We start from the raw sequence: 13956 nt of genomic DNA on the forward strand, positions 1-13956 counted from the left end.
GAGGGAGAGCATTATACATTCACTGAAATAGTGCACACAAAACATAGCTAAGCATAGCTTGGACAAATTCTGCCTGATGTAAAAACTATACCAGGATTATCACAAAGGTACCCATGAATATTTAGTCATCAGGATCTCCAACTCAAAAACCTCACCTGCATGCTGAAGAAAGCTGAGCATAAATTCTGGAATAAGTGTAACTATTTAAAATAGCTAATAAAAGTGGTATTTCAACCAGAATTCCACATTGCTTAGGAAATATTAAAATCAAAGATGAAGTTTCAGATAAGATCCTGGATGAGAAACTACTACTGGTTTGGGAATACATGGAATATATGTACTTTACCTCTTCAGACTGTAACTCTCCTGTACGAAAACCCACCACTCCAAAGAAGTATGTCATTTCCAGGTCACATAAATAGCAGTGAGTTCTGTTTCAGCATCCTCCAAAAGCTTACTGCCAGCAGACTATCAAAACGTCACAAGAGTGACATACACAGAACAAAAGGACCTCCCACTCACCCTGTGGTTTTATATCCATAGTGACATATGGAAAGCTGCCAAGGACAGCCATAACTTCTTCATATTTCTTATCTTCTAGGAAGTGCAGTAAATTGCGACGATCTGAGCCTTTCAAACTCACCAAATCCTGAATACTTTTGATTTTATACTGAAATAAAAAAAAAAGAAGAAAGGAAGTCCCATGGTAGCACAGAACACAGCCCACAAATAAACTCTTGATAATACATCACTGATGTCCCCACCACACCAACATGTACACACTACTACATTTGTTCTTATAAAAAACCCCATACTTTAGGAAACTAGCAAGCCTATGTTTTGAGAAACAATAAACCAAAGAGGCTGCACTCAAACCAACTAAACAGAACTGCTTTGAACATTGGTGTGTTCAGTAAGTCACCCCTTAGAAACGGCTCTTTATAGTTTCTTACAAAATTGTTATTTCAGAGAGGTTTTCCAGAAAGTTGAGCTAAGATATCTTACTAATAGAGGGTTTCATTTAGATAGAATATTCAGGGCTTTCAGATTTACATTAGCAGAAACAACCGAATACAAGTTTAGAGGGTTTTTTGTACTGAACTGAGAACAAATCTAAATCTACTCCTTCTAAGACTTGCAGAGCAGAGCTAAAAGGATAAAACAAACACAGTTTTGAATACTTGATTACCTCACCATTACAAATGCATGTACTTTATTAAAAAAGTTTCATGGATCCAGGTAGACAGATCATACTGCCAATCTAGGGCACAGTATTTTTGAAAAACTCAATGCATGTGATCTGGTACAAACTAGCCTAAAAAACTGGGGGTTTTCCCCTCTTTCACAGCATACAGGTGGAATTATAACATAGCCAAATTATTTGGTTTTTTACTTAGTTACAATGTACACATCAAAAAATACATCTCAAATTGCTTATTTTCTCATATGCTCCCTGTAGTTTAGGAACGGATTTAAAAATTAAGTCTTTAATGATAGCTGTAAGAGAATCTTTTACCTTTTCTAAAGGATGTGACTACTTGAATATTTCATGAACAAACATCTTCAGAGAGGATTAAAAACATGCAGTACCTAAGAATTCTTAGTCTTCACACTAACACAGAAGCATTTAAACATCCCTAAGGCTGTAGTTAAAGCTAAACAAAATCTCCGTCAGATAAAAAGAATATTTTCACGATTCATCCAAATTAACCACTGTAATAAAATTATCAGAAAAGTCAACAGCTTTTAGTAGAAGCAAAGGGCTGCTTCTAACCAGGCATTCCCAGAAGATACACTAGATTCAAATGAACAAGCAGGTTTAAATGCAGAGACAGTTGGTGAAACAGAGCAAAGAAACACATGCAGGTATTCAGACAAGACCATTCTTCTTCATCCTTAAATTCTACAAATACCAACCAAATACCTACCCAACTACAGTTACATAGTAAAAGCTTTATAAGACACTCTTTCACACAAAGGATCATAAAACCTGAAATGCTTCCCACAGAAACTGATTTTTTTTCTTTTATGAACTCCTCTGTGTAAGCTTCCAAATACATTTTCTATCAAAGTACATTAAGAACAATGTAAAGCCAAACAAGCCCACTACCCCATCCATCCCCAGAAAAAAAGTCCCAGTAGGATATTCCAGATGCATTCTGGAAGAGTATTAAATAGGAGACAGTCCATTTTAATAAGAAAGAAACTGCTTCTGTTGTTCATTAGGCCAATACAGGCTGATCTTTTACACTTATTTACACTTACCAGATCTCTGATCATAATTCCCACCTCCTAACTGAGACGGACTTTAAAGAAACCAAAAGCAGACAGAACATCTAGGAAGCATTGTCCTGAGTTCCTTAAAAATAAATCTATTTTTCCTCTCTTAGTTAATTCATGACCTTGCTTCCTTAACCACAAATAGGTAAAATGCTATCTGCTACTTGTTTTAAGAGGTTGCCAAGTATCATTTTTATACCTTTTTATGATTGGAAACTCTCCTCAGATTGTCCTCTTCAATGTGAGGCAGCTGTAAAAGGGGAGACTTGAACTGCTGAAGTCCCTGGACTATCATCTGGGAAAGCTTCATGCAATTTTCCAAAGATCCCAAAGATGGAGCACGGAACTCCCTTTCTTGGGGAGAATGAAACAAACGACATAATTTTTAAATTTTTTTTCTTATACTTTCTAATGCATACTTATATTACAGAAAACCTTATTTCCAGTCCACAAGCAAGAGACATCTTAAAATGTTCAGTATAATTAACTAGGCAGCCTTTTTACTCTCATTCCAGCCACACAGACCAGCAGACATTTTCTTCCCTCTATGTAGGATGTTACAGCTGAACACTAAGGAAGGGAAAGACTTCTGTCTATCATTGTCTCAGGGAGCAACTGCACAGTGTATCTATGCAATTATAGACAAAAAATTCACCAACCCAGTTAAATAAAAAGCAGCCTCAAACATACTTATTTTATATTTGCATATTTTATGTATCTATGTATAATGTGTTCAGTTTATCATTTAACATAATTTAACATTAAACATTAATATTTACAATATAATACATTTATTATATTTTAATCTTGAGAAATGAACATATAGGTAGCAACCTATCACATGCAAGAAGAAAATGATATTTATAATTGAAGCTAAGCAGAGCATTACGTTAGAAGGCAGCAAGAAGAGCTGTAAAAATATCAAAAGCATGACTTAGAAATAAACTTAATAGTTAAAAGGGGTGTCTGAGCAAACACCTATTTGACTTTTCTTTTAGAAATTACCTATAATTCTTTTCATGTTTTAATGTACAAAAAGGCCTACACTCATAATTAAAACAATTACAAAGTAGACAAGGAGAAAAACAGAACAGAGCAAAAGAAAAAAAATTAAAAACCCACTTAGTAATTATTAATACTCATCACATCTGCAAAGAAATGAAAAAGCAAAGCAGACACAAACTGCAGCATAACTTTGTTTGACAACCATTTATTCATAAATAAAACTTCTCATAAACCCTGTTTAGAGAACTCATTATAGACCTTTTATTATCTTCCTGCAAATTTCTAAGCAGCTATGAGGGCATGGTAACTGCACATCAAAGATCACTGTTCCCTCTGCTTCAGCTGCTCCTCTGCTCCTCAAATTCTCTGTTTCTTCACTAATTACATCGAGCTATAAATTTCATCAGCTATCAAATCAAATTACATGGAAGGACACGTGACAATTATATGCAATACAAAGAGAAATATAACATACAAATGGAACTACCTGACAGACAGGTAACTAAGAAAGATGTAACTTCCACCTTTTAAAAAAAAGTAGCAATGGAAAGATTAATGTCCCAACCAAGTAACACTACATTTACTTTACATTTTACCTAGCTTCCACCTCCCCTGTAATTTTTTTGGACGCTGCTGCTAAGGAAAGTCACAGGATTTTTTTAAGTTAAAAAAACACACTGCAAACCAAGTCAATAAAAGAATCCTAAATAATCTCTGACAAACTGTCTTTTGCAGGAAATTCACCTAGAGCTTTAAGACCACAGAGCACTAGTCAAAGTAGAAAATACTATCTTCATTAAAGGATTGACTCATCATCCATATGACAGAAAAATATTTTTACAGTTGGAAACCTTGGTTTCCTGAAAAGAACACAGATCTTTATATTCCCCAAGAGCAGACCTGAGGACAGCATAGCTTTTAACATGCCCCAAATGCCCCCACCATAAAATCAATGTCATTGCTGTAACTATTTTGACAGCTTCTGATTCTCAAATTGCACAACACAAGACACCCTTTAATGTAAGGTTAAATTGACAAAAAATATAGAATCATAAAAGTTTGGGTTGACCTCAAAAATAATCTGGTTCCAACCCCCTGCCTTGGGTAGGGACACCTTCCACTAGACCAAGTTGCTCAAAGTCTCATCCAACCTGGCCTTCAACACTTCTAAGGATGGGCATCCACAGCTTCTCTGGCAACCTATTCCAGTGCCTCCCCACCCTCAGCAGCAAAGAATTTCTTATCTAAAAGCACCCTCTTGCAGTGTAAACCCAACATATGACATTAAAGTAGTCAATCCCAAGTTTCAATGCAAATTTGAGTTGCTTGTGAAGGAATGGCATACACCTGAGTCAAGCCACAAACTCTTCATTACACTGCAGCTTCCTGAATTAAGGAACATGCTTTGACTGGAGAACTCAATGGATGCCTAACTTCTGCAGACACTTACTGCACCATCCCATGTTTTTGGCAACAAACACCTCACTTGGCAAGGCAGCTATCTACTTATACTTAACGATGATCTCAAGGGAGCCATGAAAATAATTTACGCTTGCTGGTTCTCAGGTATCAGTTAAATTGTCACAGAACAATGGATGCAAGCAAGGGATGCCACAAGGCAAAGCTCAGTGCCAAGATCAAGAAGATTACTATAAAGTGTCTTTCTTCTAAAGATCTTCTAAAGATACAGGGTAAGCATAAATTGCTGCAGACATTTTTAAGCTTCTAACAGTAACAATAACATTTCAAAATGTTTGAAAGACAGGAATGCAGCACAAAATGAGACTTCTCATCCCACTATCAGTTTTGGTTTCACAAAGTATGATTTGTCCCCAAAATATTTCTTTAGGTAGTATTAACACATGCCATTACCTTTGTACTTTCATAGAGCCAGGACTGCTGAAAACCTATGACTAATTGTAGCATGTGATCCTTTTATGCACTGTGTCAAGGTTGATTTAAGTGACAATTACAACTAACCCCAAAACCAACTGCAGTTAAGTTTTAAGCGACTTAAAATTATGGTGACAAATACAAACTTAAGCAAAGCAGTCTCTTAAAAATTTCAATATCTAACTTCAGCTTTGTTTATCTTAAAAAAACACAAAAACACAAAACCAAATCAATGCCACCTTTACAATTTTTGGTTGTTTCCCAGGGCGACACAGTTCTCTCTCCATGCATCGTCATCAAAAACAGGGCCAGTGCATTACATTTGCTAAATAAATAGTAAGTAGTAAATGCAGTGACTTCATTTTAGGCCAAAGACCAAAATTCTCAAATTGGTTACCTTGAAATCCCCAATTTCATTACTGTTGACTATTAATGGGCAACTGTTGGGTACCACCTTCTCTTTAACACCATGTGCTGAGAGCACTGGCATGGAAGCAAGAGGAAATGTTTGGTTGTTTGGTACAAAGTTCTAGCTACTGCCACTTTCAAACTTGGGCAATAATTTTGAGAAAAGCTGTTAAGAGAAATACCAGACAAGTCCTCAACTATACCTATGATACATACCTACTTTTTCTCCAAATCTAGGGAAGTAATTTCTATCATACATAATGACAGCTATAAATTCTCTTCCGCTTTCACAAAATGATTGAGGCTGGAAGAGATAATGATAATCTCTGGAAACTGTTAGTGGTAAAGGTTGTTCAAATTTGGTTTATAAATAACCATTTCCCGTGCTAATAGAAAATTAGTTTACTATATTTCAAAATACTGTCTCCTTCTGTTTTAATTTAAGTTAAAATCTAAAGTTCTTCAAAGTAATTTATTAAGAATAATGCATTTATAAATATTTATTTTACTGTCAAATTAAGAAAGTATCTTTGTGTCTATTCAGAACTAGAGGAAAAGGATACAACTCCCTGAAGGTCATTTAAATTGCAAAGTACATAATGCACTCTGTTCATTACCTTCTTTCAGCTTTTACAAGAACTGTTTCTCATTTTTCAAAAACTTCCAGTTTTGTTGCATAAAAAAGCACTTCTGGCTGTGTTATTTTGGTTGCACTTTGCACAAGAGAAAACAACTATTTGCTAGTTGACCAATATATACATAGGCTACCTAGGCCATCTGAAAGGTATTTTCAGAGCCTTGAACAGATATTTTACAGTATCTCAGATGTTCAGGTATTTTTTGTAAAACACTATCCAAATTAAAAAAAAATAATCTAAGCTAGCACACAACATCCTTATCTGCTCACACCCCCTCTCACACTTTATTTTGTTGTAGAGCAGAATTTCCAGCACCACTTCCAATAGTTCTGGGAATGTCCTCCCTAAAACGATTCTTACTAGTAGGCTATCAATGCTCATTAAAGGATTTTTTGTCTAGTAAAGATCAACCAGTAAGTATTGTTTGATACCAAAAAAAAGGTCACCAATTTGACATAAAATAATGCCTTGACTGTGTTTGATGCAATAAAGGAATGATATCCAAGTCTTCGCTTCCTTACACTGCAAGGAACCATCTTCTGAGCAACTACCTTTTTACAGTGGAAAGAAAAATGCTTAAATAATATATTTCAATTAAATTATAATTTCTATGGCAATTACAGCTAAGCACCTGACTTTACAAGTTCAGAATAAAACTACAAAGCAGGCTAAAGAGCATAGAATTCTTATCTGGAGAAATATGAGCAACATACAAAGAAATAATGGCAAAGAAGTGATCTAAAAAACAAGAGGCACTCATAAGAGGAGAGAAAAAACTGTAAAAGTGCAAATGGAAAGAACACAAATCTTATACTGAATGCTTTGCTACTGAAAATGAACCACGTCTTCAAGAAAATGTTTTCAATTGCAGTTAAGGAGAATTTTTAATTGCAAAAATTACAAGCAGGACACACACAGGATTTCAGAGCAGAGCTTGGCAGCAGCAGCAGCATTCAATCCTCAAGAACTCTGTCATTACAGTAAAAAGAGCAAAACAGCATTTAGGCATTTCCAAAGGCTTTATGAAGTATCACAGTGAAGAAACATATTTACTGGTTTTAATTATACAGTTTCTTATCTTACCTTCCCTGCTTCGAGCCATTATTATTAGTTGGCAGATCACATTAATCATTTCTTGAAGTAGTGCAGGACTCTTCTTAAGGATAAACTGCTGATCTGCAAGATATAACTGGCTGCAATTATGCTGTACTACTGTTGGGAAAAACAATCAGTTCACATAAACTGGACCATTTAATTGGCATGGCCTTCACTTCTGTTCATTCCTGTATTATGGCAAAAATGCCACTGTATTCTCACTGACATGTCCATCTGTAATATTCCTTCAAAAAAACCAGGAAAATGCAAGTGCTAGGAAGAAACAAATTTTGTATACCAGCTTCCACATCAAATGAAACAATACTTATTGGATCCATCTTTAAAAAAGTAACAGGATGGCACAGACAATTTACCAGTCATATTAAAATCACATGAATTCTTTAGGTAACCACAAGTTTAAAAGAGGATTTTTAATTTTAAGTGAAACACTAGTTTTACAAAAAACATTATTTGCAAGTTATCAGCTTCTTTTGAATGCAGTTCTGTGAAGTTCTAAGTACAAACAGTAACTAAGTAAAAGAAAGATGAGATATTTTTCATTGCTTTTTAAAACTGATTATCTTTCTTTCGAAAGGAACTGAAAAATTTGAAGCAAAGCATTTTCCCTGTTTTTTTTTGGTTTGGGGTTTGGGTTTTTTTTCCATTAAAATGTAGGACACCTCAACTATACTGGTCAACCTAAAACTATGGCTTTCATGGCTGAAACTTAAGAAATGCATTTAGAAACATTTTGGTTTGAATATTTACAAGTATTAAAAATTCCAAAACACAAACTGAAGCTCACAGGTAACTAATATTTAATATTCTAATCTTATCATCTTTACTTCACATAGTGGGCTAAAAACCTCCAAAAATAAACACACATGGAAATGCTATAGCAAGCAGCATTATGCTGATCTTGGATTTCTTTGCTCTGTAAAGCAAATATACCTCACATTAAACATTTTATTCTATTACAAAAATCAAAACCAATTTATCTTAGCCACATTTGCAGCCAAAAGCATTAAAAAGTAAAATACCAGTACTGCAGCGCTGTCAGGAGACTGAGTAAATGCTAAGTAAATGTTCTATAGGGTCATTCAAGTCGAAAAACTAAGCAGCCTGCACAGAGACTACTGAGTACAGATCCATTCAACTCTTTATAGGACAATAATCAAAAGTATTGTAACATGCAGTATCTTGCTCTGTTTCCAGTAATATCCTATTAGGGGAGGAGCCATTACCTTCTTCAAGGACCTCAGGAACTTGCATCCGGGCAAGGTGAGTCAACAGCAGAACTCTGGCTTTCAGACTGTAAGGGTAGGTGAGAGGAGGCTCATTCTTCTTTAAATTTATGCCACCAATTTCTCTGATTAGCTAAAACAAAATAGTTAAACACAAACTGCTATTTTATTGCTAAAGACAAGCAAATACAGGAGAACAGTTCACAAGGAAAAAGAAGTATGTTCACAAAAGCAAGAGTTTAAGCAACTTTTCCTTGGAAATTTCTGTAGAGATGAACATTAGCCATTTTTATTCAAAACCCAGATCCAAAAATTTAAAAACTGTCTTTACATGCCTTTTTTCAATGTCCGAACGAGGGGTTCGTAAAGATTTGCATGCAAGAAACTTGTCTTTTGTAGCCTTAAGTAAATTTGTATTGACAGATAAATATTTTTAATATCTGCTTTTATTGCCAAGGTTTACTAGATTCAACCAAAGTCCTAAGGCATTTACATTGAACTTAATATGCACAAGGAACAGCATCACCTTGAGACCTTTCACCCATCTAAAACACAGCAAACTTCGCTAGGAATAATTTCAGGTATAACAGGAAGGAGGTTTACCAGCCTGAAATCCCTGGTAGGCTGAAGATAAGTATTTTAGCTTCTTTATAAACCACACCAACTTGAAAAAAGTGAAGTGTTCTTTACTTAGGATGACCTTTCCTCATCCCCACAGGGCCAAGACCCACAGTTCAAACAGGTCTGAGTAACAGTAGCTCAGATAAAGTAGCACTAGTACATGGCCCAAAGCTTCACTTTTTAGCTCAAAAAATTACCTGAGGAGAGACAAAAATTCCAAAATCTCAAGACAAAAAGAGAACTTTGGGTATCAACAGCTATAAGCTGTACCAACCTTTGACCAGTCTCTCCCCACACTTGAAAAAAGTATTTTCTGACAATAAGTTTCTTACAAGCATATCCCAGTGTAACCCCAGATCAAGAGCAGTAAAACTTAGAAAAGGGAATTTTTTGAAATTGGGAACTTTGATCATGGCCCCAAAAGCAGGATACACTAGCAGAAGTTGTTAGCAATATCCTTCTGTACTGATGCTTCAGTGAATTGTTCTGCCATATAGCCAGAAATAACACAGATGACACTGAGTACTGGACCTTTAGGAAGGGAACAAGATCTGTCATAAAATTCAGTCATGCACTTGCATACTAACAAGAACTGCAGCTTGAAGATGGGAACTTGTTAGCTGTTAGGAAAACAGAGATACCTATGATGGGGAAATTCTGAAAACTTACTGCTCCCACTCTATTTGTACTAAACCACCATACAAAACAGCTGTGGAAAAGAGTATGCTGAACATTGTTACCTGCAGAAATACAGGAACAGTAGTGCCACCGACTAAGGCACTGTTAAGCCTTAGCACAGAATACTGTGGACAATTCTAAGCAGATAAAAAATAATGTAAAATTTAGAAATCTATCAACAGGGAACAGTACCCTGTTCAGCACATAGCAAGAGGAGAGACATGAGCCTTCTGGAAAAGAGAGGAATGAAAAACAGCAGCTTTTCTAGTTTAGCAAAACAAAGACAAAAAGATAACTAATGGGCTATTGCTTCTGTCTACAGACGCATTAGGATATACACAGCAAGGACTGTTTAGACTCCAGAATAGTGATGATAAAAAACAAGGCTAGAAATTGGTCACAAACAGGACTCCTAATCACTAGAACAGCTTCTCAGCAGGATATGGTTACAGAAGGCTGGACTGTCTTTTAAAATTGAATGATTAAATGTATAAGGCCTTGCAGAATGCCAAGGCCAGCAACAGCATGGGTGAAGAACCATTGATCAAGGTAATCTTTTCCAGCCTTTTTCTCCCACTGCTGAAAAACCCCACTTTACTACAATTCCATCTTCTACTCAAAGTCCACAACATGATAAAGAATTTGTAAAAGAGACAGAGACTTGATGCCTTGAGGCTTAAACAGAGGCTAAACAGAGTGAAAGGAACAAAATGAGTGTTTATTCAAGCCCATGCCCTTGCGTCTCCGGACCCACAGAGGTGGCCCAACCCGAATATTCCCAAGATGGAGACGAAAAAGGGGCTTGTCCCCAGATCTTACCCCTTTTACAAGTTTCCATTCATTTGCATATAGCAATGTACCGTCCAATCAATAACCCCGAATCACCGAACACCCTCCTCTCGACTTGCCCTTCTCTTCCAGGTTGTTTATGCTCGGGCCTGGAGCTTAGAGACAATGTCCTTGAAAAAGGCCGCCCTACCCCCATCACACCGTGAAGATCCTAGCACCACTCAGTGCTATCAGACAAAACAGAAAAAAACCCAGCCCTAAGGTATCAGACTATTAAGTGAAAGAAAATAGACTGAGATACCTCTTATGTTTAGGTCACGTTTAAAACATGCAAATTCAGTTGTGTGCATGCAAAGGTTAAGTCTGTGAGACTATTTCCCCCTTTTTGCCAACTCAAAACATTTTCATTGGAGCATTTTTTATACTGTGCTTTAACGTTCTAAGCGCCACTTTCTGATAAGTAAGACTTTCTAAAACTCTGCTAGTAAAAATTATTTGCCACAGTTTGCATTTATGGCATCTCTGATGACATTGGAAACACTGAATGGAAATGAATATAAAAGGCAACCAGAGGGGAACAGATACTCATGAAGATATCTTCATGATATTTAAAGATATTACTAATTCAGACATCAGATAATAATTTTATTTTACTATGTTAATGCACTCAACCAGATTTGTGTTAATGATTTAAAAGAACATCAAACGGCAATCACCTCCTTATGTCAGTACTCAAAATTTTTAAGGATTAACATTCTAATTTCCTATTTACTTCACCTCTCCCAAAAAGCCCAATGCAGCAGCCTACATACTACACCAGTTCCATCCAAAACAAGCATTAGCACCATTAATGTAATCTTTTCTTTTTAAAAAGTTTAAATCACACCTAGCTTCTAACTCTATTTCTGAAGGGATATGGTTGCCTCTCTACGAAGTTAATGCCTGAATTCTGTCAGCTGGTCACCCAGAAGCATCACCTCCCTCTTCCTCTGAAGGGGTCACTTTGAACATCTCTTGACACAACTGACCTGCGGTATCTGGATGTTGTCTGCTGGTCTGCTCGTCGCATCTTTATTGTACTGAGGATCAAATTCAGATGCCCCTGCTAAAACCATGATGAGCCCTGCAAAGATAATTGGAGTCAGTCAAAGAAAATGTCAGCATCCTAAGGCACCAACTGATTTCTTCAGAACCTTCAGCCATAAAACTGACTCCCATTCCTCCCCCAACAACCATGAACATCCATGTTCTCTAGTTAATGGATCAGTTACTACTGCCAGAGGGCAAAGAAGGCAGGAATCAATGTCTGGCACAAGACAAAAGAGATCATTCGAGGCTCATTTTCTCATGGTATCAAGTCCAGCATTTGACATTTAATGTCTTGAAAAAAACACAATTAGATTCCATTAGGATTAGCAGCCATCACTGCACAGCAGCTTGACTACTTCTGCAGGCTCACAGAATGATTCCTCGCAGCAACCCATGTGCCTGCAGCAGCACCACAATGTGTATGGAAGAGGGAGGCAGGGAGGATAAAATTTCAGCTCCATTTTCTGTTCAGTCAGCATTGAAAAATCATTTAAAAAAATCTTGTCATTATTAGAAAAGCAGCTCAATAAATAATGCTACAGACAAATAATAATCCTACAAACAAATTGCACAAAGATGATGGACTGCTCTTCTCTTAATGTGATTAGGAAAATCCATATTATCACAAAACATTCTGTAGTAACTAAAAAGAAGGCCCTAGACAACTGGCTATTTTAGTCCCATTGTGAGCTTCCAGCTCATGAACACACCAGACTCCTGAGCCACAGACAATCTGAGAGAGCTCACAGAATCATTTGCTCCAGTTAAAATAACTTCAGCAGTAGTTACTCAAGCTTCCTTCTTAAATTTTGAACAAGTGCTCTTACAAGCAAGTCGAAGTTGTTTTTGCCTACCTGCAGTGCCCAGTGAATTCAAACTGCTAACAATAAGTTCCCTGAGCATCAATTTTAATTTCCATGCTTGATTATCTATTCACTTCCTCAGCACAGCATATTGAAGACTTAGATGACTATAAATATCTTCCCATTATTTAAGATCAGCAACTGTAAATCTCCAGGAAAGGAGATTCTGAAAGTTTGTTTGTCCTGAAACTTGAAAAATTACCTTAAAACAAGGCAAGTCATGGAGAGTTGTCTCATAATTTCCCTAGCCTGGTTTAATTACATTTGCTGGCTCGATATACCACACTACAGTGGAATTCACAACCAAGCCAAAGCCTTACCTGATCACTGTGTGGTTTGTCTAAGCCACCTCAGCTGCACCTCAGTTTCCATTCAGACTGCACAACAGACCTCAGCACAAAAAACTGACCTGCCTCTGATCCTGGAACTACCTAGAAGTGTTAAGTCCTTAAATAAGGCCACTTAAACCTACAGTTAACTTTTTAACCAATCTTTAGGAGGGACACGGCAGGCCTCTCTTTAGGAGGGACAAGGCAGGCCTCATAGCTGGGTTCTGAGCAAGGTTCAATATGAAACAAACTACTGTTAAGGACAAGTCTGAAGAAAGAAAGTGATGTCTCTGAACTTCTTAAGTCTCACCTACTCTCTCTTTTTTTGCCTAGCTGGAGATAGGAAATAGCATAAGAGTAAGACAAAAGAGAGTATGAACCAGTCTGAACTAATCCCACACACAAACCCATGTGCCCTGTGAATAAAAGGGTAACACCTTTCCATACTCTTAGTCCCTACACCATTTGGATCATCTGTGAAGCATTTTTGCTCTGTAGGAAAAGGATGGATCAAGAGCAGATTTCAGCAATCTTCCAGCAAATATAAAGCTGAAAAATAGTGCAATTCAAAGGAGTAAGAAAATACATTTATGAACACTTTTTTGGAAAATTTTGGGAGTTCTTCTATTCTGCTTTTCAATTGCTCTGAGCATGCAATTTAGTTAACTCCAATCTAGAACTAAGTAGTACTGTAGCTAATTCTTCAGGCTCATTCCAGCCCCCAAACTGAAAGATACAATTTTGCACCAACAAAATATATCTACAGTTTCCCCCAGAAAAATGGTGGGGGGATTCCTTTAAAATCAAGGAATATACAAGAAAAGTAAATATATTGAAAGCTATAAACAAGTAACAAAATAACATAAAAATGATAGCATAATATTTAAACAGAAATTTATCTCTATATTCTAACATCTAAAACCAAGAAATGCTATTTCATTCTTTATGTATATAAAAATTTCATGAAGCCCCTAAAACATTCCAAAGACTGGTTTTTTACACTAACAGAAGAAAACACACAGAC

The 13956-nt window shown here is 36.4% G+C and overlaps 1 protein-coding gene across 1 annotated transcript in view; it reads right to left on the bottom strand.

Moving 5' to 3' along the window:
- The window catches only part of SEC63 (SEC63 homolog, protein translocation regulator), a 57952-nt gene that overhangs the window by 12787 nt on the left and 31209 nt on the right, over positions 1-13956 (bottom strand). The window contains exons 9-13 of the mRNA XM_063389751.1: positions 11680-11774; positions 8564-8696; positions 7308-7400; positions 2480-2634; positions 523-670 (exon numbers count right to left, since the gene is read on the bottom strand). Coding sequence (XP_063245821.1) covers positions 523-670; positions 2480-2634; positions 7308-7400; positions 8564-8696; positions 11680-11774 — 624 coding nt within the window. The remainder of the gene's footprint in view (positions 1-522; positions 671-2479; positions 2635-7307; positions 7401-8563; positions 8697-11679; positions 11775-13956) is intronic.

This window comes from Prinia subflava, chromosome 2 (genome assembly GCF_021018805.1).
Source record: "Prinia subflava isolate CZ2003 ecotype Zambia chromosome 2, Cam_Psub_1.2, whole genome shotgun sequence".
NCBI lineage: Eukaryota > Metazoa > Chordata > Aves > Passeriformes > Cisticolidae > Prinia > Prinia subflava.